The sequence below is a fragment of the Branchiostoma lanceolatum genome, chromosome 2, assembly GCF_035083965.1.
Source record: "Branchiostoma lanceolatum isolate klBraLanc5 chromosome 2, klBraLanc5.hap2, whole genome shotgun sequence".
NCBI lineage: Eukaryota > Metazoa > Chordata > Leptocardii > Amphioxiformes > Branchiostomatidae > Branchiostoma > Branchiostoma lanceolatum.
Window position 1 is genome coordinate 24,048,621 of NC_089723.1, and position 25,578 is coordinate 24,074,198.

The 25,578-nt window shown below is 41.1% G+C and overlaps 1 protein-coding gene across 6 annotated transcripts; it reads right to left on the minus strand.

Annotated features, from left to right (window-relative positions):
* Window positions 1-137: 137 nt before the first annotated feature.
* Window positions 138-25,249, minus strand: LOC136428078 (1-aminocyclopropane-1-carboxylate synthase-like protein 1). 6 transcript variants are annotated; one of them, XM_066417348.1, is made up of 16 exons: window positions 25,061-25,249; window positions 7,630-7,689; window positions 7,112-7,182; window positions 6,712-6,781; window positions 6,149-6,215; window positions 5,709-5,806; window positions 5,099-5,176; window positions 4,895-4,995; window positions 4,235-4,324; window positions 3,750-3,795; window positions 3,277-3,418; window positions 2,690-2,832; window positions 2,257-2,317; window positions 1,874-1,969; window positions 1,341-1,436; window positions 138-590 (listed from the first exon to the last, which is right to left on the minus strand). In XM_066417348.1, the coding sequence occupies exons 1-16, from the start codon at window positions 25,211-25,213 to the stop codon at window positions 424-426; spliced, it is 1,539 nt and encodes a 512-aa protein (XP_066273445.1). In that variant the 5' UTR covers window positions 25,214-25,249; the 3' UTR covers window positions 138-423. The 6 variants fall into 6 exon arrangements, with proteins under 6 accessions (XP_066273445.1, XP_066273447.1, XP_066273444.1 ...); XM_066417350.1 differs by lacking the exon at window positions 25,061-25,249 and adding an exon at window positions 19,545-19,688; XM_066417347.1 differs by lacking the exon at window positions 25,061-25,249 and adding an exon at window positions 16,076-16,278.
* Window positions 25,250-25,578: the final 329 nt, after the last annotated feature.

A 25,578-nucleotide genomic window follows, 5' to 3' on the forward strand; every position in this document is an offset into this window, starting at 1 on the left:
AGGTAATAAGGTCAGGAACTCTTTCACTCGAAAACATCTGAGACCTCTCGAATATAGATCTAGTTGCAGATGGTCACTTTCTCAACATGAATACTTATTAGGTACTAAAGAAATAAGGGACAAAACACACACCCAAGTATCTACAGACTTTTTTATTTGAAGCTAGTTAAGTTGATACAAGCAAAAACAAAGGAAAAGCAAAGTTATACATGCTAAAACACATACTTAATCAACTTATGAAAATAGATACTGTTTTAAAATGACTAAATGGTCTGAACTATTTGGATACATCAACATTTCACACCATAAAGAAGTGAACTGAGAAGTTCTATTTTCTACAAGAGTCAGACACCTGAACGGATCATGAGTGGACATGATTGACCTTTGGAGGAAGACGATTCACAAGATTATATTTTCTGACTGCTATTTGTCTCCAGATCCCTCCTGGGATTTCATAGCTTGTTTGAACTGTTCCAAAGCCTCTGGGTTCTGGGTCGCCCAGTTCTGTGTTCTGGTCTCCTCCAGCCAACCTGAGGATGAGATCCTTCCTTGCAGAAGTCCCAGAAGGTCTTCTAAGGATTCTTCTTTTACTGAAGGAAATAACATATGGATCAGGTTTAGCAACAGTCTGCTTCTCCTGTACAAAAATGATGTCGCTCATTTCATAGCTGCAAAGAATTTCACACAATGAGTTTGAAAATTGAAGGAACAATGTGCACAGATCCTTCCTTCCTTCCTTTTGTCAATACTGCAATACACTGTATTTGTTTGGGTACATAATGTACATGTTATCGATATCAGTCAACACTTTAATAGCCATGATAAGCTGGATAAAATAATACAATATCCGTTATTCTATCGTCTTCAATGTCAGTACAACAGCCCTGACCTACATCATATCATACCTATATCATACATGTATACCTACATCACACCCAGCCCTGATATAATAGTGACTGTGCTTTTCTCAAGGATTGGAATGATTTAAAACAAAGGAGTACAAACGAAGGAGCCTGTTAAATAGATTCATCTATTAACCCTAACATGTAAGAAAAAAAGGTAAGGAAGTTACAAGTTACATTCTAGTAAAAAAAGGATATGGTTCAGACATTGTAGTTAACCTGTCACAATACATCTATGTGGTGCATTCAAAGACTGAAAAGATGCAAGTCACAAATGGGGAATCAATTGCTCTAAAGGGGGTAAGAAAATGAGACGTGTGAAACTATAGTGACAAAATAAAAAACAAAAATTCAGTGCAAAGAAAAAAGAAGTATTACTAAACAGAACGGAGACTACAATTGGCAAGGTAAAGAGAGTAGAGTGTGACAGTACCTTACCGTTGGCACTGGCTGGAGCTTCTGCATTGGCACCTTGTGGTTTGGTGAGTCCATTCTCTGCACAGTCCTTCAACACCGCTGCTATCCTCTCCATGCCTTGGGAGGGGTTACATTATTACATTAGAATCATCATCTACGGAACTGCTGCAATAAGAATATCCATACTCAAGGAATCTAGATATGTTAAAAAGTTAGATACTGTGTGTGATATGTGCCTTCAACACCTGTAACACCTTCAATAAATCAATAAATCTATCGATCGGCTTTGTACATGTGCCTTCTATTTTGCTCTGTTCGCACAAAAGTTTAAGGTACATGTAGCAATACAACTGCATAGATCCAAATGGAATTTGTCTTGTTGGAAGTTTTTAGGAGAGAGCTGTAGTACTACAAAATTGCTATGTGCTACAGTAACATTACAGCATCCTTTACACTACTGATTCTACATTCTGTAGAATCTATGCATGGAATGAGGACAAAACTGTAGTTGTGCTTCTGAGAAAGTGACAGAAAAAGTTGCTAATTGTACTTACCCACTTCCAGATGGTCCCTGTACACTGTGAAGACCATGCGGAAATATCCGGGCTCCCCACAGTTGAAGGCCTCGATACCAGGGGTAAGGTAGACTCCTGTGCAGATTTGCAAGAATGATTTACACTTAAATGACAAAGGTACCCGTAGATATTTTTTCTACTGGCCTGTTGTAGGCTTAGAATAAAATTACCATAACATAAAGTCATCAAATCCAATAGATTGCACCTTTATGCCATGCATAACCCTAGAACTTTCTAAACTCCTGGGCTTTGTTATTTTCAAAGACATGTCTGATTTGTATCTTAAACACCAATGTTACAGAATGAGTACAGAATGTCAGTATAGCACAGAACCAAGAAAGTTGACAATATGCTACCAGTACCTGCATCCATGAACTTCTCAAACAGCACAAGCTCATTCTCTGGGGTCAATGGCTGGATGTACTGCAAAGGAAAAACAGCATTTAGTAAAACAAACTGTTACATACAAATTGTCTTGGATACTGGATGAGTTTGTCCTTTCTCTGCCCCCTACCTACTTGATTGGAAAAGATCAAAGCTGATGACAAATGCGTAAAAAGATACATCTGTATTCTGGCATGGAAGTGCTGCAGGTACATATACATATACATATACACATATGTGAAGTGGTGTGGCCACATTTGGATAAAATGAAAAAATTAGAAAATTCAATTCAAATTCGAGGAAACTTTTGAAGCATGAAACATCATCAACTACCCTGCTCCAAATTCAAGGGAGACACCGTGTAAGTGGCAATGTTACATCAAACAGCCCTGCATGCAAGCCATGGCTCACCTTTCTGAAGTCTGCCCAAATGTACAGTCCTGACGGGCTCTTGCGGACTGGTATGCCTAAGGCTGACAGCTTGTCACACATGTAGGAGCGAGCCTCCCTCATACGGGAGTACTTGGTGGGGATGAACACCTTGTCCAGCCATTCTGGAGGAAAAAGGACCAAACAATGGTAACACCAATACATGTACTTAAGAATAATAGCAGCAATCACACAAAATATACTGTGAGGGTAGAGGCCAAGTTTTCAGCAATGTCACCAGTAGGAACATTTTCACTAGTTAAAAAACCCTTGCAGCTAGATGTGCAAAATTTAGGTGTGACAGGTCGTTCTGTGCAATATACCCAACTGCTGCTGAGCTTTGTGCCTGCAAAGCTGGTGTGTTATGCCAAAGGGCAGTTATACTAGATATACAGAAACAGGAATTCTAGTGATGTGGAACCGTAGGTGACCGTTCAAAACTTTCTACTTCACCTATTCATTGTCGATAGACCTAATATGTACACTGTATTACATGTCTGTACCTTTCACAAGTAGATTGATAGAGGATAGTCACATGCCTATATAAAAGGAAAGACAAAAGAGCACACCTTTATCAAGAACGATCTCTGTCAGTATGTGCTGAATCGGCCCAGGGATCATGTTGAAGTAGACCAGGGCGTCCACAGCCTTGTTGACGGCTTCGTTCACACTGTAGAGTACACCACACCGCATCCCTGACATACAGAAGTCCTGGAACAATAAATCATCTGTTAGCAGGTATGCTTGGCACAGCAATACTCAGAAATGCTACAAAGCTTGCTTGATTTAAACTACACTGAGTCTTTGTAAAACAAAGTGGATCAGCAGGTTCACAGTACAAATGCTCAATGTTAGTAGCTGCTAGTACATGTATAAAATTCCTTAATTACAGAAACATTACCAGGTATGAATGTCCCATTACAAAGGCATTCTCTAATGAGGAAACACACATTTCAGTTACTGCAATAAAACTACGAGACTTAATTATTGTGAGAACATCATTCTAAGCTAATGCTTAAAGTGTGGATTTCTTGGTACTCACTTTGGCAAAACCCCACACCATGTGCACTCTCTGTGGATCAGGGATGCTGCAATAGATGATGTTTTTCTTTAAAGTTGAAGTTAAAACACCATAGTATAAAGTACAAATAAAATCTTTTAAGCTGAAAGATTCGTCATTGTTTGTATGTCACCTTTCTCAAGGCTGCATCCCATATCATCCCCAAAACTCCTGATCACTATTGACATTATCCAATATCTGTTGTTTATTCTTAATAATATCCATTGCCGCTTTGTTCAGTGCTTCAAGGTAACTCTAATCTTCACCTTGTTTTTAAGGTTCTTATTTGTTCCTTGTTAAAATTATATAACCATGAATAGCTACTGAACTGACTTTTTTATTTAAAGCCAAATTCACTGTGATGCGAAGAGTAAAAAGCACTTAATTCTCCATTGACCTGTAAATTATTGTAAGAGATAATCATCAACAATTCTATACAGAAAGAGCAGAGTAGGAGAAAAGCTCACTTTGGCAGGCTGAGGACACTGGTATACTTGGCCTCTGTGTCGAATATGGACATCATGTAGATTTCATCCATGATGACATGTAGGGAGTGCCTGGAAGACAGTTCACGACACATGTAAGTCAGCAATTCTTGATGATGTTCATTGAACAATGTACAAGAAATCAAGACTACATCTAGCCTGGAAGCCAGACCCCCAATCTCTAAAAATGTCTATTGTATGATAGATATCTTAGAGATTGGGAGTCTGGCATCCGGGCTAGACTACATCTTACATACATACATCTTATGTGCTTAAATGCATGTTTCGAAATCAGAACTACGTTACTGTAAATCTGGGATGTCATTTTCAAGCTGACCAGAGCTGTCTCCAGCTTTGAATTTTTTCTGTCCCACTCACTGTTTTGAGTCTGTGTTATGAGTTTCCGTTGTTGAATCTGTCAGTTTGAATTTATGGAAATATATTTTTACCAATTTCATGTCATGAAGTTGTCATTTTTTTGGACAGATGGGGGAAATTTTTGTCTGTTCCAACCAGCAAATTTCCGTCCTTGGACGGAGGGACACTCCTGGAGCCAGCCAGGGAGTAGATACTTGACTTTTGCTTCATACTATTGCATTTTGATGTGGTATTCTTGTTACTGGAAAAGTACAACAAACCTACTTGTGGCAGAAGTTTAAGATGTCCATGATGAGTTCAGCACTGTAGATATCCCCCAACGGATTGTGGGGGTTGATCAGAAGAATGCCAACAATCTTCTTTCCCTTTAGAGACACACATGAAGAAGTCAGAGGGATTGTCAAATGCTGCAAAAGCTTTATTCAAGAAGACTTAAGGACAAAGACATGACAATGTTTTGAGACTAACCTCTGCCGTGGCTTTGTTGTAGGTGTCCTCAATCTTCTTGGCTGTTAGTTGGAAAGGCCTTGTATCTCCTTCTTCCATCTATGACAAAAATAAGACAGGGAAAACATGATGTACATTTGTACACGTACCAGGTCGAATTGTGCTTTTGTGTGGCACTCCTCCTCTCAGGCATTCTATGAACTTTAAAAAATGAAAGTATAAATTTCTACTGATACTTGATTCATTCAAAACTATGTCTGATGCCCAAACATCAAATCAGTGATAGATGGTATCATATGTATCTTGACTATTCATACACAGCACAAGTGACCACCTCTACAAAAGGACTACCTCGTCAACTTGACCACTTTATTTGTGGTCCCTTTATAGTTCATTTTCCCCTTCAGTCAAACTTGTACAGGTGATCAACTCTACATGACTTCATAAGGATCACCTGGCAATTGTGACCACTATTTTGTAGTCCCTTAGGTAATTTTCCCCATTGACACAAGCATGAAGAATCCTGTCTACAGTGACCATCTGTCCTCACAGAGCAGATTCTATTGGTCGCCTAAGTGGTCTTCTTGGGCACTTAATATACATGTACACGTAGTACTATGGTTGTTCCTACCTTACTGGTGAGGTGCACAGGCACCACTTCGATCTCTGCTCGGCCTCCCACATCCCAGAACACCCCTCCGTAACACGGCATGGGCATCATGAGGCAGTCTGTGTGAAAACATCACAGGAAAATATCAGCAAATGTAAAAAAGCAGCTGCAATTTTATGCTTCTCTTAGACTCTGTCCACTCTCATGTCTTTGGCTTTGCAATTGAAACACAAGAAGACTTCTCAAACAGCAAATACCTCCAGAAAGGCAATATATCACAGCTGCAGTTTCTAAACTGATCAACAGGGGACGTTGCTGCATTGTGCCCCTATGAATTCTGTCACCTGTGTTTAATATTTTATTCTATCAATTCAAGAAGTGTCAGTTCATAAAGGAGTTAAATACACAAGTAAAACCTATTTCTAGATAAGGCTAATGTGAATGCTACGGAGAAAACACACCTCCAGGATCTCCTATGCTGGTTGCAACAAGCTCCATCATTGGTCCAGCCCCGTTGCACACCCTCAGCTGTGGGAACATAAGCAACCATCACACAAGAGCCTTCTGGCATCTTCCTCAGCTCTATTATATCATAAGGCCATATCAATCTATCTTCTTGGTTCTCTGATATAAAAGAATAATTGTAACATCAACATAAAAATAAACTCGAGCGAAAAGTCTGTACCTTGGTACACACAATATCGGGAGTGAATGTGGTCAGATTCAAGCCTTCCTCCCTACCTCTCGTTTTCATTCAGTTCACTTTTTGCTGTGAAATGTACAAGAACCAACAAACAAATTGGCGTGGCCTTGTGTCTATATTTGGGATGATACTTGATAATGGCCTGCAAACAGTTTGGTGGTCTGCAAATGAGTGAACATCTTTTTTTTTTCTTCTGGTCATTGTGCTTCACATTTCTATTGTCAATTTGGAGCTAGGTGCCTTAGATGTCGGACGTGTGTTCCAAGATCTGCATGAAGATTACAGAAAATATGTCCAAATGGTGTCGACCATACTACTCACATTTTTAGGGTCCAGAGGCTTTGCTGCATTCAGCCGCTCAGTCAGGAATTCTGCCAATGCCCCACGGAACCTGATGGCACAAAAAAAAAATGTTTTGGGATCAGTATCATGATAGAGACCATCAAACTCTGTCTTACCTAACTGAAAAAGTCACCTACTCCACCTATCCATCATTCAATAAGAGTGTTTAAAAGGTAAAATTCCAACTGTACTACCACAACTGTTTCACACTGTATGTTTATTCATTGTCACAAGAGTCTGCAAGAGAAATAATCCTTTTAAGGTGTTTTGAAAAAATGATACATGTAATTGATGAATGACATGATGCTCTATTTAACTTGGGGAAAATTTTTGAAATGGATACCTGTTATTAACATACAAATATCATATATCTACCTACCTCATGTTCCCAGCCATCACATCATAAAACAGCATGTGAGGTGCAAGCTTCTGTATCTTGGGTTCAGCTAACTAGACAAAAATTGTGCATATATTTGAGTATTCTTACATAAATCACCAAGCATGATATAAACTTTACTTTCTGATGAACATTATGTTGCCACACAAAATACATATATATCATCCAGCATTGCTAGTAATGATAGAAAAATCTTAGTTGCCATGATAGGCCACTCTGACAACTCAGTGTAATTAACCTAATTGTAGGGCATGTTTGTGATGCTGGCAATACCCTCATGATCTGCAGCTGTATGATTTTCCACACTCTCAAACTTTTTAATCATAAATGTGGGTCTTTTCTACCATTGCATAAGGCATTAGGTATGAAGGCTTCAAACACTAGAAGTTTTAACCTTCTTCCTGCTGCCTAACTCAACCAATAGAGAATGGGGTGCCGCAGCTACTTCAGTGTGCTATTCTAAAGGTTAAACAGTTCAACTGTTGTTACAGACTGCATACCTTTTTTTCAAAAACATCAAACATCAGCTTGTTCTCACTGACTCCAAAGTCCACAATGCCCTGAAAGATACAGAGTTCATACTTGGTAAGACGTCCTGACACAATCTGACATTTTCATAAAAGAAGCTTGGGATACAAGTTATAACATCTGTTTTTCCTGCAAATGTATAGGGGTGGTTTAATTTTTCGGGAACGGATTTTCTGCGCATGAAAAATTTGTGCGTGAAAAATTTGCGCGTGAAAATTTGCGCGTGAAAAAATAAATTTCTTTAAAATGTGTCAGAAAATGTGTAGTATAATTTTCTTAGACAGGAAAATGTGATCCCATGATGCAATTTTTCATCTGACACCTGAATTTATGGTTTGATTTTTTAGTCCCTTGGGAATAGGTCCCTTGGGAATAGTTAAACTTTTGGTGGCTTGAAACCTAAACATTTGAAAATCACTTAATTCTATAAGAAATATATAGTCAACTTACTTACATAAGGTTTTGTATTGTATAATGTAATTATTTGAAGCTATTCTCCATTCTATTAGCCTAATTTCATCTTTTCTCAAGCAGATGCTTTCACGCACAAATTTCAAACTTTTTTGCGTGTGAAAAATTAACATTTGAAAACCACTTAAAAATCACTTGTAGATTGAAAGAACAACATTTTGAACTGTAGAATGCAACAATAAGATACTTAATTCCATTGTGGGTCATCTTATTTCAATTTTTAAGCTAAAAACCTCCAGAAAGGTTTTAAATCCCTTGGGAGTCAGCTAAGACATTCCCAAGGGACATAAAATTCAAATGCAAAATTCAGGAAACAGATGCAAAATCATATCCTGGGGTAACATTTTTCTGACTAAGAATTTTGTAGTGCACATTATCTGACACATTTCTTGAACTTAAGTTTTTCACGCGCAAATTTTTCACGTGCACAAAACCCCAACCCAATTTTTGCATGGAGGATCAAAGAAGGTAGCCCTGAAAAACATGAATGATCAAGCATCCTGCTAAACAAATAACTCTACAGAACAGAGAAGTTCATAGTATACATGCACCATACAAACTGCACCATCACTAAAATCAACTAGCAGTTAAAAATAAGTAGAAACGATATGATATCCATAGCAAAGGCAAAGTACAGATACATAATACCGTACAGCTAAAAACGTAAGAAAGGGACAAATTGCAAACAAAAAGGGTTTTCATTAATGTTCTCACTTCATACATGTCACATGTAACTGTTACAGGTCTGGTAGTAGCACACATGTTTAAGACTGTAAAGTAGTCAACCTCTGGACCTGGAGGTCTCCAGTCCAAATTCTAACATGTTGTTCATTATAACTTGTTGTCATTCTAAGGCCCACTTTACACTTGCCACTCATACCTATGCGAACCGGTTCGATACCATTTCGGTTGTCTTTAGACCTACGGGCGGAAGCGCAGTGCACCACCCGTGGCGCAAGATATTACAGTCGCGCGCGATTCAAAATGGCGGTAGAAGAGCCGCTTATTTTCGTCTTGCAGTAGTTTATACTTCTTGTGTTTGCTACACACATTTTCTTGCATATGAGACAACTTTCAATGACAATTTCACAAACATTTCAGAATGAGGAAAATGTGCTTTCATCGCTAGCGCAGCATATCATTATCATGACCTCCTCGTGTCACTGGAGCCGGTTTCTCTTTACAGAGAGCCTGCATGCCCTTTTTCGTAATCCGTAGGCAGTCGCCAAAAATCAACGTAATTCGTCATCAGTACGTAACTGGTTGATTTCTGTCTACGCAAACCGTAACACTTACCTTTATGTAACATAAAACGTAATCCATAAATTGCAAGTAAAGCGTAGGCTGATTTCAAAATGGTCCAATCCACAAGCGAGCGCCTCCCGTTACCATGTCCGTGATTAATTTTCCTATCTAAATCTAATCTAAATCCCCCTAAGTATACTGAGGTACGCAGAGCACCGTGCTAAAGGCAACGCAAGCAAAGCGAGAGCTGAGCAAAGAACACCAGAGTACCCTATAGGTGCGATAACCTCACTCTCTAGGATGACGTGTGACTACAACTACATGTACGTATACATCTATGTATAACCCCGAGATCTTACGATGGTCCCTCTATGATGCACGTACTTCTAGTAGTTGTTTACCCAATGCACAAAAATAACAATCAGTTGTACCGTCGAAAATCACATAACATTGTCTACTTCACTCAAGGCCAAGCTGTAATATTCATTGCCACTGCAATGTCAGAGGTGACTCACAACAAGCTCCAGACCGACCAGACAGGTTCTACTTCATGCAGGAGTAATACCGTGGCGGATCATCACTAAGATATCTCTAACATTGTGCCTCGCAGGTGGGAATAGATTCACTGCACAAATTCTAGATCTCTGAGGAATGTTTATATATATATGCTATAGTAACTGCTACACTTTTTTCATATTAGAAGGCATATGCTGCCATTGCTGCGTACTCTGTTTGAAAAGACCAGAACAGTTGTCCACGCTTTCTGACAGGCTTTCTAGCACTGAATATTGCTTCTTCTGGTTTTCAGTTGCCACACGTTATGCTCAAAAGTTACGAAAAAGTTGTTCCTAAAGTTATTTATTAGGTGGGTTAGGAATGGGGTGGGGTAATTGGTTTAGTAGGTAATGGAAGAGACTAGATTATCAGTCACTGTCAGTGCATTTGTTATATCAATTTGGTTGAACGTTGCCGCACAAAATTAGTGTCTTTTACAAGAGTGCACGTCAGGTTACCATGTTGTTATTGGTAGAGCTATGACATTGAGCAATGAGACCGTACTTCTTTCAAATACGTTGGAGTTGAGATAGGAGAATTGCAAATTTGTATGTGATAGCACAGCTCCCTCTATAACTCACATTGTTATTTCTAAATACAGGAAAATAGACATTTCCACCATAAAAGGTCTTCATTCATAAGCAAGCTGTGGTGTTGTTTATTGGGCTCAAATGTGGCCGCCCATGTCAGATGTGAAGTGAAAGTTCGCAGTTCAATAGTGCTACGTATTGTAAGTTAACAAACAGGTTAGACTCCATTTGATACAGAAGTCATTGCGTGTGACCTCACGCTAGTCTAGACTTGGACGAATGGTCATTATCACTAATGCGTTTAATGCAAAGAACTTAATTAAGGTGCTTTTGAAGTCATCTCCAAGATGCTAAAAATCACCAGCTTTGATGCAAGCTAAGAGTTCAGTCGCTAAGTGTCTGAGGTTTGACTCAGAATTTAGAGTAGGGCATAGAGAGGCTGACTGAATTTAGCGTCATATGTAGCTCCAGAATTTAGCGTCGAGCGTTCTCGAGACGCCCCCATGCAGGCCCCTCGCAAGGAGGTGTCCGCCGCAAGTTTTCAACATAACATCAATAGTTTTGACGCAGAACTAGATAGTTGAATCTTGTGTAGTCCAGCCGGTTGGGAAGCCTCATGATTTAACGTTATTTGCAATCAGCTCTGAGAATTTAACGTAATTCGTAATGGGCGGCGAAAATGTTGCGTCATTCGTAATCACTACTCCCCCATATGCATGCAGGCCCTGTTTACACACAGAGAGGAACCGTCATACCGCTGAAGCTGCACAGACTGGGGTTGGGACGTGGTCTGGGTCGGTTCCACGAAAAACGACCTATGCCACTTATTTCCTCCTTACACCGGTAACGGTAAGCGACACAGATCGGTTAAAGTGACCCAGTTTGGTTAAAAAGCGTGGCAAGTCTAAAGTGAGCCTAACTTGTGGACCACATCTCCACAATTATTGAGAGGACAAGGGGAACACTACAATGCTGGTTGATCAAAATAAAACCATTTAGTTTGTAAATACATAAGTACAAGTTTGGTCTATCACTTACAGCTTGACTGAGGTAGTTTACCTGTAACTGTAATCCGATACACTATACAAATTAAAAAAAACATATCTTTTAAAGATAAGTAAAAGAAATCAGACTGATTGAGTTTAACTCAGAACAGTACACGTAACTTTTAAAACTTATATGTGGTACTCCACCAAGCAAAACAATTCTGGACTTCTAGTTCTACTTTATTCATCATCATTATTCTGAATGGACATATCTGGTTCAGACTGGTCTTAACCAGATCTCAATTATGAATGTCAGTAGTGAGTAGTGCCAGTTCACACCTCATACTCTCCTCATGCAAATGATTCTCTTTGTGGACTGTGCATGCACACCAGCACACTGCAGTAATCTGTGCATGTATTTGGATGACTTTACATCCCCTGCTGTGATCTAACCCACAGTAACAGCTCAAACTAACCTCTGGACTTTCTTTGGGGTGAAAAGGACAAGACTTGACTTTCCAGCCAACATCAGAGATCAGCAGGTTTGCCTGGAGCCTAGCCAAGATTTTCTGCACCCTCCCTGAGAGATCATTTGATGCCATCCTTCCTGAAGGTGTGCTATCCTTGAATGTAGTAATGAACCTGCCCTACTACACTATGAGTATGAACTGTGCATACCAGCAGCTAACCTGAATGACATGGTGGGCATGGAGGGTAAAATGGAATGTTCCACTTTGAAGACAAAAACTCTCTTTATACATCCTTTCATTGGGGCAAAGATTGTACCAGATTTTCTTTTTGCTTTAGATGTCAAGAAAGGTTTTGTTCCAAGCTGAAAACAAATCTTTCTGTTTTCTGGACTGTTCCTAGCTGTTGCATTGAGAAAAAAATACCCCCAGTGTAAACATGAAATAGTCTACAAGAGTTCAACTTGAGGTCAGTGTGTGTCACCCATGACTGCAAGCTGGGAGGGAGTGCTATAGCTATGTGTGAGAACTTAGAAGGTGGAAACATTTGCACAAGATAATGGACAGTGTAATGTTACCTACTCTGAACAAACAAAAGGCACTCTTAGAATATTTTGGAGTGGTAAAAATGGTAAAGCAGTAACGTTACGTGTGATAGACTGATAATGATAGTACATTCTCTAATACTAATTCTAACCATATGCTTGTGGTCCTACCATTTTTCTGCACCAAGTGACAATGTCTAGCGGAAAAATAGACATTAAACAAGGACAACAACAACAACAACCATTTTCTCAGGGCATTTTCTCTACAGTCAGTAAATTTAGGAATTCACCCTGGAAAAAATCAATGGTGAGTAATGCTATGATACTGGACTAAATAGACACCGGGTGTGCTAAGTTTCTCATTTTCTAGGCCTCTTCTGAGGATCTCCTCCTGGACTATAAAGTGTAAGCCTTCCTACCAGTATACAAGTGCAATGGGCTTATCAACTTGTACTTAGACCCCAGTCAAGGACCAGTCAATCAACTGTCACTGCCAACCACACTGAAAGTCATGCACCAAAATTGCCCACCATTTAAGCGAAAAATGTACATGTATCAGCACTATCAAATCATGAATCGACACTTAATAGATTAAGATCTTCCAGTAGTATGTTTACACACCTGAGAGTTTTCTGTTGAATCATACCCGTCAGTCTTAATTCTGCTTGCAAATTTCATTAGCAAAGCCCCTGTATGTTTCTTCACGATGTTGGCACCGCATAATGACAGCGTGTGGAGTGGTAAATCTTCAGCCATGTTTTCAGTATCAAACTAGCAGTATCGATATATCAGATGGACTACAGCAAGGACACAACTTTCTTGAGGTGCTCCACTGTGTACATGACCTCTGACCTTAATGGGGTGTACCAAGCTGGCTGGAATGGGGGGACTTTCCCTCATATTACCAATGGAATACAAATAAGGCCACACCAATTTAATTTGTTGGTTTTCGGATTTTTTCAGAAAAAAATTGAAGCGACAGCGAAAAAAAAAAATTCCAAAAAATTCTTGGGTCAAGATAGAGGCTTACATAAGATAAGTCTTCCATGGCACATCTTATGCAATGAATTCCTTTCTTTCCTCTACATAGTATTATAATTCCAAATATTACGACTTTAACTATTGGACCATTTGTTTAGTAGACAGATAGAAGCATCTAAATACAATCTAAGTATTTGTGCAATAACTGGGAAATCACTGTAACAAAGGTGTTTTGATAATAAGCAGGTAGGTTGTATCTATTCAATTATGCCTGAGGACCATACCTATTTTCGTTATATAGATATTGAACAGAAAGTAAAAGGGAAGTAAAGTTATGATTGTTGTTTTTACATGTAACATGTCTTCTGTGAACGAATAATACTTCCGCCGTGCTGCCGATAGTGGTCAAGAATTTTTCCCTGTGCACTCTACTCAACACGTTTTTTTACACGTTGTTTGATCAGCGTGCTTTGGTTTACGATGTAAACAGAGACTGTCAAAGTTAGTTGTATGAAAATTGTATCTTAAAATTTCAAAGTGGCGTCTTATTTTCCCCCATTAGTAAAGTTTACTTTGTAGCGAGATCGACCGATATGTTACGAGTGCCGCCAGGATTTCACAAACTACGGCCATATTGGCATGTTAATCAACGGCACTAGGCCGAAAAAAGCGAATTACGAGCAAAAATACCCAGGAAATATTGGCAGAAAAACCTTAACTTTCAATTTTAGAGGATCCCAGTTAGCAAAGCCCCAATTCTTAAAAATGATAAGAGATGTGACGTCTAAGATAAGAACGTACCGGGCAGATTTTGAGGGGGATTAGGTTTATTTGAGAGGTGATTTTATGAATGGGAATTTTGGCGATATCAATTTTTTTCTTTCCAATTCGCCCAAAAATAGGAACGGCGATTCCGAGAACCAACAAATTAAATTGGTGTGGCCTAAGAGGTCTATTTCTTATCCTCCTTGATACAATAAAAGGTAATGTGAAGCAGCCCTCCTCCATTGAGATGAAGCATAACACTTTTTCATGTTCCTAATAATGCAGTGTTGCCATTCATTTTCAGCAATTCGTCACCCCTACTCTTACAAGTATGTGTCCTTTATAGTCACCTGTGGCTCCCCCAGATACAGCCTCTCCACAAACACAATTTGATCCAAATGGTGAACAGCGAGGTCACAGACAACTACTGTATGTCACAGAGACACAAATATGCAATAAAAATGCAGACAGGGCCACTTGCCCACAGTGTTGCCAAGAAAAAAAGAAGACCCGAAGACTTTATTGGCTTGTCATATTAGCCACAGATTTCCATAAACTCCACAAAGAAATGCTATGCAGTGGCAAGGTATGAGTTAATGCAGAATTGTTGTATGGAAGCTAGCCCCAGGGGTGCGCTGGCTTTGGTCCAGTCTGGACAGTGCTCTAAGCATGTGGCCAGTAATTGTGGTGGACAAAAGCAACTGCAGTGTAGTATACCTAAAGTTGACCGCGCACAGTATAAACTGAACAATTGTTACTATTGAGGTACAAAGTTTCAGGACCATAACGTTATCAGTCATGCCATTACTATTACTTAGCTTTGTGGGTTTGAAAGGCTAGGTGACAGACTGTTTACTCAATACAAACATCCACAGGTCAGGTGAGGTGACAGACATGGCTGGAACCAATTATAGCTCAATTCAACTCGATCTCAGCTCATTTGGTTGTTTTTTTGCTCCATTTATATATCTTTTAAGTGGTCAATGCATGCCCGACCCCCCCGAACCCCCCCTGGCCACCGAAAGTCCAGAAGGCTTGAAGGTCCACTTTCACAGGCTTGAAGGTCCCCTTTTTATTATTCACCTTGAATATTCACCTTGAAGTTCAGCCAGTAGGTACCCTTTTGAGTAATGAGGCTGTGCCTAGTTTGGTGCTAGTAGTGGGCATGGTAGATGTTCAAGATTTTTTTCAAGGCGGACTTATTTGTATCACCAGCAACGCCACAGAGGCTAGAATCCTAGAAAAAACTTTGTCTCTGACTTTTCGTCTGAAATGCCCTTTCAGACGGTTCAATTCATAAAATTTTAAACGCTCCAGGGTCCAATTTTTAATGTCGAAGGTTTTTTTTTCAAGGTGGACTTATTTGTATCACCAGCGGAGCTGGAATCCTAGAAAAACTGCTCACTTTGTCTCTGATTTCTTTCTTTGAAATCCTCTCAAAAACACAGGAAATGCCATATCAGAAGGTTCAATATTTTAAATTTTCCGGGGGGGGGGGCATACCCCCGGACCCCCCCTAGGAAGCTCGCTGGTCCCTCAAACATTAAAAAGACCCCCCCCCCCCCAATCAAAATCCTGGCTACGGGCTAGCCGCAGCGACTCTAGTGGGAAGACATATTTACTTGTATATTATACAGTGTCTTCCAACAGAGACACTGTATGATATACAAGTAAATACGTACACGTCTTCCCACTAGAGTCGCCGCGGCTAGCTACGGGCATGCAATGTATTCCAAAATACAACAGCCTGAGAATCTCGTGAATCGTTACTCAACAGCCACTATACTTGTTAGGTGCTGATATCTGTCGCCGAAGATTTGCTGTGACTAAAAATATAACGTTATCATATCGTATAAAAATTTCATAACGTTACCTTTGGTTTGGAAATGCTGTCAAAATAGCCTTGACTCATCAACCTGGCACCGGCATTGGCCAAAAATGCTCCTCTTGCGAAATCATCGCATATTTTCTGTCCGCGTCGAGATATCATAAACTCTTGGCTGGCAACGTCTTTCGGGTGCACTGCCACCGCCATGTTCCCCGGTTTTGCTTCTGGATCGGTAACATTGGCCCTGGGCGATACCATTCACTTCCGGATTCGACAAACTTGAAAAAAAACTCACTTGCATCGGTCCTGAGCTTATGCCGCAGCTTCATCACGAACAACGTAACTCCCTTCTTTTATGTATAACGTTATCAATGTAATCTTTCATAAGACGCCCATTTCTAATCCCACACGAACAATAGAAAAAACTCCCCCTACTTTGCCAGCGTAATGAGCTGAGCTATTTCTAGCCGACAGTAAGTATAGCCCTTAGTTCGACTCCTTCTATTCCGTTACCCAGCGAAGTGAGGAACATGTGCAAGATAGTTTATCTTTGCACTCTATAATACCTTTATATTACGTTAGTACTAAAAAATATCTTGTTAAGATGTAGCTCAATATGCGTGACCTCTGCGGTATGTGTTGTGGAAAGGAATATCCGGATATCGAATCTGTGGTATTAGTAATTTAGAAGCTACATGTATGTACTTTGCAGGAGTTTCCCGCGAAACCATTTGAAACCTTATTGTTGTTTAGCCTCCTTTGCATGCCTCCCTAACGGCCATTTTCAACATATCGGGGCAAGGTTCTTTGGCTGGGGGGACCGTATCTGCTTGGGGGACCGTAGCAAATATACAGATGTAACCGGCTCCTTACTGGGCGCCCAGTACGGAACCCGTGGAGAAAATTGCGCCGATACTCGGCCCCCAGTACGGAAGGAAGTTCCGTACAAGAATTCCAGTACGGAACGGCTTTATTCCAGTACCGAAGCTTCGTCAGCACTGGACGTCCAGTACTGAATATGTTTCGGTACTCGGGTTCCAGAGCTGAACTCCTCTCGGCACTCGGGTTCCAGTACAGATTTGCGTTCCGGCTAGGTAAAAGGTCATTCGGTACTGGTTACCCAGTGCGGAGGTCATTCAGTTCAGCACTGGATAACCGAGTGCCGATTTACGGATGTAACGGGTTCCGTACTGGATTTACCAGTAAATAGTGACTCTTCAGTACTGGAAGCCGAGACCTCAAATTATTTCGGAACAGGGCGTCCTGTACTCACGATCTATAAGTACTGGGATGATCCATTGTTTGGACCGACTGGACAGTTTTGGATTTAGTTGTCTGTACATTTTAATAATAATAATAACTTTATTGCAAGTTCATGACAAACAAGTACATGAAAATACATGGGAATCGAAAAAGTTATCTAGTCTACTGTGAAAGTTCTAAGTTTACTAAGGTTGACTATGGTTGGGTATGCTTGTTACATACAAAGTTTAGGTAGTACTGTTTTGTTCCTTGGTTATGGACATAGATTTTGGAAGGTAATATAAAGTACATTATTATTTCAGTGTACGTTTTCTCCCGATAAAGGCACAAGCCACAAGGATATGTTGTCGTCGTTGAAACGTAACAGAATGTGATACTGTATTTTATTTTTTTCTTCATTCGAACGTTTTCCAAACAATAGCTTTGAAGTAGGAAAAAAGCATTGAAGAGATGCAGCCCTGAAAATAACGTCGACGCTCGTTAGAGTCTCAGCACTCGGTTTCAAGTCCTGACAGGGGGTTCCCAGTACTGAAGCTGCCCAGTACAGGAAGTCCAGTACTGAGAAGGTCTCAGTACTGGAGCTCCTGTTCTGACGACCACTTCCGTACTGGTTGTCCAGTACTGACAAAGGAGGCAGTTACATTTGTATATCTGCTTGGGGCAATTGGGGGACTACGCCATCCTCTCTCCGTAGCCGACTCCCTTACGTTCTATTTGGTTTAGTGTGTATCCATAACGCAAACTCCAGCTGTCCAGGGGTTTCTCTCCCCTCCGAGGTGGTTACAGGACGGTGAGCCGACACGGGGCTTTATTGAATTCAAGCTATATTTGGTTCTACTATTTTTTCAGCCATCCGCGAGTAGACGCTACGTAACCGCCGTATACGGTCCCCCAAGCAGATACGGCCGCCACCCCCAGCCAAAGAACCCGGTTAAGTTGAAAAGCGCTCCCCAAAAAATAAAGCCGGCGCCATTCGCGAGGCCTGCAAAGGAGGCCAACTTGATGATGATTGTTGCTTATTGGGTAGGCACTGGGCTGCAATGAACTTGAATCATTAAAAATGCATTGCCTAATTGCACAACACTTTGGTGTCTCGGGGAGGTAGAGTCGCAAAGCATGCCGGGGTTTTGCGGAAAAGGCTGGGCTGTCTACCTGGCCTGGCTAGCTGGCCTGTCTACCACGTCAGGCTACTTAGATCCCCCCATTCATATCCCCACAATTGGTCAGACCAAGGAGGTTTAAACCTCCTTGGTCAGACACTTTCTCAGTTGCTTTAACCAAGGAGGTTTAATCAGGATTAAACCTCCTTGCTTTAACGTATAGAAAGAACTACAAACATTACATAAATTGAACTGACTTTAAAAACAGTTTATTCCATATCAAACTTCATAAAAACTGAATAAAACTTAATATAGCACTTCAACTCAACCAATGACTAGTACCGTTGTCCAAAACTGTTTACATGCACACAACCATACTGTACCAGTGCAGACTGACAGTTCTTGCACTCATTTCACAAAATATACTTAAACTATTTCATCCCCACCATAATGATGTCGCATGGCCAGCTTTTTTTAAAAGCTTTCTTGTTTAACCACTTAAACCGGGAAGGATCCATACTCTTTTCGATATTCAAGAGCGGTGGGTTATTTAACGTGCTCAAGGTGTGGCTCTCCTTAAACACGTGACATACATTTAACGTCCTATCCGAAGGACGTCCCGAGCCGAAGCGAGGTACTCATTTTCACCTGAATGAAGTGAAGAAAGTCGCGTAAAGTGTCTTTTCCAAGGGCACAACATCGGGGCATATCAGTGGTTTCGAACCCGGAACCTCTCGGGTTCTGGGCGAAACAACCCACACGATGTCACATGTACCGGACCTGCATCCGCACCTTCACCTTGGCTTTAATAGAAGATGTTTCAAATAGAAAAAATCCATTCTCCATGCATATCCTAAGCGCCAAAATGATTGGAGTATGACTGTAAAGAAATCAACAACTGTTGAGCTTGGTGCGATTTAATCCACCTTGTATACGGACTTATACTCGGACTTAAATACTGAATAGTAATAATCGTGTTCAAACTGATATCACTCAATCATCATCATTGTCGAATCCCAGAACAGGCATATGCATATTGCCCTGGATGTGGAACGCTGCCAGAGCACGTGATGCAAAGGTTTAACGCTTACTCTGCATCTGTGAGGAAATTGTTTACTTCCTCATATCACTAAAATACATGTTACTCATACCTTGATTCTGAAGGCCCTGCGCGCAGCATTGTTTAAGAAAATGTTGTCCCTGTCCTGGCATATTTGTTTGGCCCGTTCGGATATAAACTCTTGGCTTCCAACAATTTGTTGCTGTGCTACCATCGCCATGTCCGTGGACTTTGGTCTGCCGAGTTCACCTTGGGCTCACCTCATCAATACGTAGCCTTGGTCGCTGGGAACGAGTTGTTGGACGATGCCATTCAGACTCAGGTGGTCTGACCGCGCGAAAAGAAAGTTGACTTTATAATTAATTAGAGAGAGGTTTGATCGCACCATGGCTACTGTGTAGTAAATACTAGTAAACAAGGTAACAATCCATTGTCTTTCGCGACAGATGAGACCGATTAACGTTATATACTGAAAATTATATACATTTGCATCCAACCGAGGGACCCCACACAAAATACACAACAATCCATACTGAGTACAGTAGAATCCACTTAATTGCACCTCGGATTAACGCACATTCCATTTAACTGCACCGAATCCCAAAATCCCAAACCGGTTCCCATTTCAGTGTATTTTGCTAGTGACTCTGCATATCTGCACGGCGCATCGTCACCAATGCCGGACAACTGCACCAAATTTTTTCAAAAATCCTCGACAAGTTAACTAAAAAGGTGCGCTAAAATCGGCAAACGCGGTGCAAATGAGCCGATAAGTGCATATGTAAAGGCACAATACTGCCAATATGTCTAAAATTGCTACTAACAAACCATTAGCTGGTGTGTTACGCCGAAGGGCGGTTATACCGGCTATACAGATACAGAACAAAAGAAAATTGTCTCCATTGACAATCACGTTGATAGCGATCGTATGGGAGGTCCCGGGCGGGTCACGGGACGTGTCGTCAGCATAGAGAGACGCCTGCCAAAGGCGGCATTGCGCTTTGGCAGACAGCATGCTGTACTCAACATTGGCCCCTACCTGTACACTGTCTTCAATGATGATTACTGTGAATGCATGTAAGTTCGCGGGGATTTGATTTCGCGTTAAAGATGACATGGGGTGTTGTCGGCGGTTTTAGGTTCGCGGCAGCGTTGTACATGTATTCACATACCGCTGCAATAATAAAAGACCGGCGTCTTCACGTACAACTAATCGCAGTTCTCAGATCTGGTCGGAAACCGCACAGCGGCAAGGGCTACAGACGCGTGGATAGACATAGCAGTCGCTTTTCACGGTGCGGTGCTGACGTGATCATCTTTTATGGCAGAGCTGAATCCGCGTCCTAGAAACGTCCTACATTCACCCGAAGGATGTATACGCGGGTTCGGCTCAACTATAAGGAGAATGGTCTGTCACTGATCTAACCATATCATATCTACCCACTGGATACGTAGTACAGTACATTGTACAGTAATTCACTACCATGATGTACACAGTCTCATCTGTCCAAACATGAGAGGGGCCTCTCTGCCGATTTCACTCACTGTGTCCTGAGCATGATGTCTTTCCTGAGAATTTGAAATATACTGTTTTAATACATAGACGTGGCCTTAACAAGAGGTGGGATCTACGGTGTTACCGCACTGTACCTGTATAACGAAAGCTTTCTAACATAGAAATGCGTACTCAACACAAAGTTCATACAGCACACCGAGGTTTATAAACTATTCACCTCCTGTACGATACAGTGTACTACCGGTCCAGCTGGGCAATTTCGCATTATTGCACCAGCCGGATAATTGCACAAAATACGCTGACAAATGGGATGTGCAGTTAAGCGGATTCTTGCGTTGTACTTCAGATTCAGACTTCTTTCTTACCCTTTATACATTGTCAGTAGTGGCGGCGGCACAGTGGGCAGAGGTGGGAGATTAATATCAATCAATTACCAATCAATGAATAAATAAATAAATAAATAAATAAATAAATAAATAAAGCAATTAATTAATTAATTAATTAATCATTTGTTCGCAATCATCAGCGTATGATGCATGGCGGCTGCAGACATGCATGGGTCTCGCCAGGTTGATCTACGGCGCAGACCCTCCACATTTGCCTACATCCACAGCTTCTCGAAGTTATGCTGCACGCAAACCAACATACCAACAAACGGCACCGAAAACAAAACCTTGAACTTGAAGGTAAAAACATTCTTGGCCAAGAAAGAAGAAGGTAATGGATATCTCGCCCGCGCACTTTCGGATAACACGATACCCGACCATAGCTAATCTCCAAGCAGATCTATAGGTTGCATAAAGACCGTATCAAACTGGCAGAGGAAGTACGTTTTGCTTAGATTGCATTACAAGCTCCTTCTTCCAGTTGGATACGGTCTTTGCAATCTATTGGGTCTGGTTGGAGACTAGACCAAAGCATGAATGGAAAGTCACGCCAACTCAAGGCCTTTATCTGTATCAATGGCTTTTTTTGCCGAACTCCGAATGGCCGCTTTTCTTCACGCACATTCGAAAACCCCGATGATACCATCCCTTACAATGGAAAGTCACGTCAGGTCGAGTCAAACCAAAGCCGTTATTCAAGCTCTATGGCTCAGTGTTTGGTAATATAGCCGTTTTTTTTGCGTTTCGGCGCATGCGCGCCGGAACGCATTGTCCTGGCTTTTACCTTCAAGCATGCAAGGAAGGAACCAGGGAAGCTTGGTTCAACACTGTGTCGCACACAATAAGACCTTATATGGCAATACGTTCTCAAATCCTTGTATAGCCGTTGCCTTATATGGCAAGAGAGCACGAAAATGCAGGCAGGCTAGATTTGCATGTGACACAGGACGGCGACCGCATGTAACTGCTACAACTGTTCGGAAATATCATTGCATTGTGGTTTCGGACTTTGATATCCTGAAAAATGACCATATTACATCTATTCCACAAGATTGCAGAAGAAAAAAAATGATTTCGTCAAGAAAACGACCAAAAATCGGCATAAATGATACCATATAGTGAGGTTATAGCATTACGTCCAGAGTGAATAGTTACGTACCGCAGCTTGGCCGATCTGGCAACGCGACGCACTTCGGACCCAGAAGACCCGGGTTCGTCTCCGTGCATGGATTTTTTTTTCTTTTTAGATATTGAATATCAAAAATATATATTGATATTATATTAATCTATCAATATCATATTTATGAATATCATTTTTTTTCATTAATAAATAAAGAAATATTTTATATTTGTTATTTTTAAATATTCATTTAATATATACAAGGCCTTTGTCTTATGAACAGGACTTCATAGATTCCAAACCCGGCATTCGAATTTTTCTGTTCATTGTAATGGAAAATACCGTGCAGCGGCTCCTATGCGCGGTAAGATGATTCTTGCAAAACACTCGCCACTAAACTTCTATCCCCGATGTAAACAGAGGCTCTTGATGTTGTTTGCAAAACAGCGATTCTTTGTTACAGTAGCAAATGCTCCATTGTTCAGTATCGACTTCATTCAGACAACACGGACGTGGAAAGTGGCGCCCCTCGGCACAAAACTATGGGAATTTTCATGAATTTTAGCAAAATTACCCAGGAAAATAAGGAAGAAATGTTGTAAATGCGGAAACCAGAATAATACGGATGAGGTAGCTGTTGATTTGTTTGACATTTGGTAGTCATTTTAGATAGAACCTTAGGTGTTATGAACTTCTATTTCACTTAATTACCATAGTGCTGATGATTCAATGGTGCTTTTTCAAATTTTATGTTCTATTGCGTGCCATGTACATAATTACATTGATAGCTTTTATAATGAGCCTATTATACATTTTACAAATAAGTACAAGTTGTAGGCCAAGACCAGCTTTTTCAAAAGCACTTAAGTTAAGTGACGTAACTTCAAAATTGCTTTCCCCAATCTGCCTTTCTCTATTAAAACAGTACTCATTTCCCAAAATGACAATTTTTCTTATAGACTGAACAGCCCTTGAGTGACTTCCTCTGGCAGATTTTACTTCAAGTAAAGGGAAAAGACAATTCACACTTATAAACGTAGCCGAAACGCCAGCTTTTTTTAAAAGCTCTTGTTTTTTTTACCCTAGCAATTTAACCAACCGCCTTGTTCGTTTAGCGCACTTCGATCATCTGGACTCTTTCTGGTTGCGGACCACCGCCATAATTCAACTTTCCGATCCGGCTGTCAACTGTGCCCTATGGTTTTACAATGCCGTTCAATATGCCTTAGAACATGTTATTGGAATTACAGAGTCGTCTCTTGGTTGAGATTGCCGATGTAGGGACACGTGGGTCCCTGTCCTTCAAGTATTGAGGTCCTAATTCAGTGCACATGTTCTACTAGTGCTATCACACAGGTTCAACCCCCCCCCCCCCCCCACACACACACACACACACATATCTCAAACGAAAGTTTGATATATCGGCCGGCCGCCAGGACCATATGCATGTCGTCGACAAGGACCAAAATTGGAGTAAAGTCGTAACACAAGACCTGTACATGCGTTTCGCTTACGTGATTACAGTCAACAGGAAATAAAACATGCTGAAATCAGCTTCTTTACTTTATCTTGCCGCATTTGCCTATGGGAGCGTTGCGGGCAGGTGTATTCGACGTCGCGTCGTAACTAAATCACATAGCGTTAAACTTTTCCGAGTGATCCGAGTCAACCGAAGACAACCACGACATATCAATTATATATATATACCTGTTACTCATACCTTGATCGTCCATGGCATGGTTCCATATTTATTCCAAAATACATCGCCTTTGGCCTTCAACATCCGTTTGACGCGTGATGATATAAACTCTTGGCTCGCAACAAGTTGTGACTGTCCTGCCACCGACATGTCCGCAAACTTTCGTGGCGCTTGTTCGGCCATTCTCAAATGAGGACCTTCACAGCGGAACAAAAGTTAGCACACGGCCCCCTAATTACCTCTCGTGATAGAAATTGAGTTCGGCTGCCAAACGCGCCCAGGTGCCAACTCTATCCCTTCTACTAGTACTAGGCCGTTCCCCGCCCAAAATGAAAATGGCATCGCATCGCATCGCGCGAAAGGTCTGGTATCCAGGCTAAGTTAAGCCGCAACTGCGTCGAACTTGGCGGAATGCATGTGGAGCCAAGCACCATCGTCCGGTTGACAAAATGCCTGCAATTGCAGTATAACTCGCTAGGGAGTGGGCGTGTCTATTTTCCACAACTGTCCGGTTGTAACCTGGTGTAACGTAACGTTAGACGTCAGAAAAAAGGTTTGACCCAATGTATACAAAACTGCAGGATCTAACATATGCATCACGATAGTGTACACTTCAATACGTCTACAAGTCAGGTATGTTGAATTTTGTCTTTTGTGACGGATGAGGCCGATTATATAGTGTTTATGCATTTGATTTGTATTCCACAAAAAATTACAACATTACATGCTGAGTATCATAAATGAATGGTCTTTTTCTTATTCAGGGCCAGATTTATTTCTACCATTCGCACTGGGAACTACCCAAACTGTGGCAAACATTTATGTTGAGGGATAAGATTTCTACACACCCACGTGACACACCACACGTGCGTGCAGTAACATTTACCTCGGAGTTAGAGCCCCTGTCATACCGGTTTTCCATTGCCCTGTTTCCAGCAGCATCCAAAAATATCTCTCCCGTGCACAGTCGTTTGGCGCGTTCCGATATAAACTCTGGGCTCATGGTAATGGAGGAATCTTCTGGCTGCGGGGCCGCCATGTCCAACTTCCGCTTGTCAGTGGTCCCGACCGCGACCTCCTGGTACCGCGATTGGCCTTCGATATCTGCCCCTCGAGCTCGGGCGATACCATTCACTAGCCTGGGTGGCATCCTTGCGAAAAGATTGAGCCAGTGGTTACCAAGGCAGGATGGTACCCAGGCTATTATTAGAATTTGCCAATATTGTGAGTTAAATCAAATAGAAGATGAGCGGCACTTCATTTTAGATTGTAAACTTTACGATATAGAAAGAAATGTTCTTTTCAAATGTATTAATGAGAAATTACCATACTTTGAATATTTAAACGCAACGGATAAATTCATATTTTTGTTGCGTCTAGATAACCCTTGTATAAGAAACATGA

Coding starts and splice junctions, on each gene's coding strand:
- LOC136428078 (XM_066417347.1), bottom strand. CDS start 16,237: ATGGCGGTGGCAGTGCACCCGAAAGACGTTGCCAGCCAAGAGTTTATG. Junction 6,216..6,711: donor AGCCTCTGGACCCTAAAAAT/GTGAGTAGTATG, acceptor ATGTTCCCACAG/CTGAGGGTGTGCAACGGGGC. Junction 5,807..6,148: donor CAGCATAGGAGATCCTGGAG/GTGTGTTTTCTC, acceptor GTTTTCACACAG/ACTGCCTCATGATGCCCATG.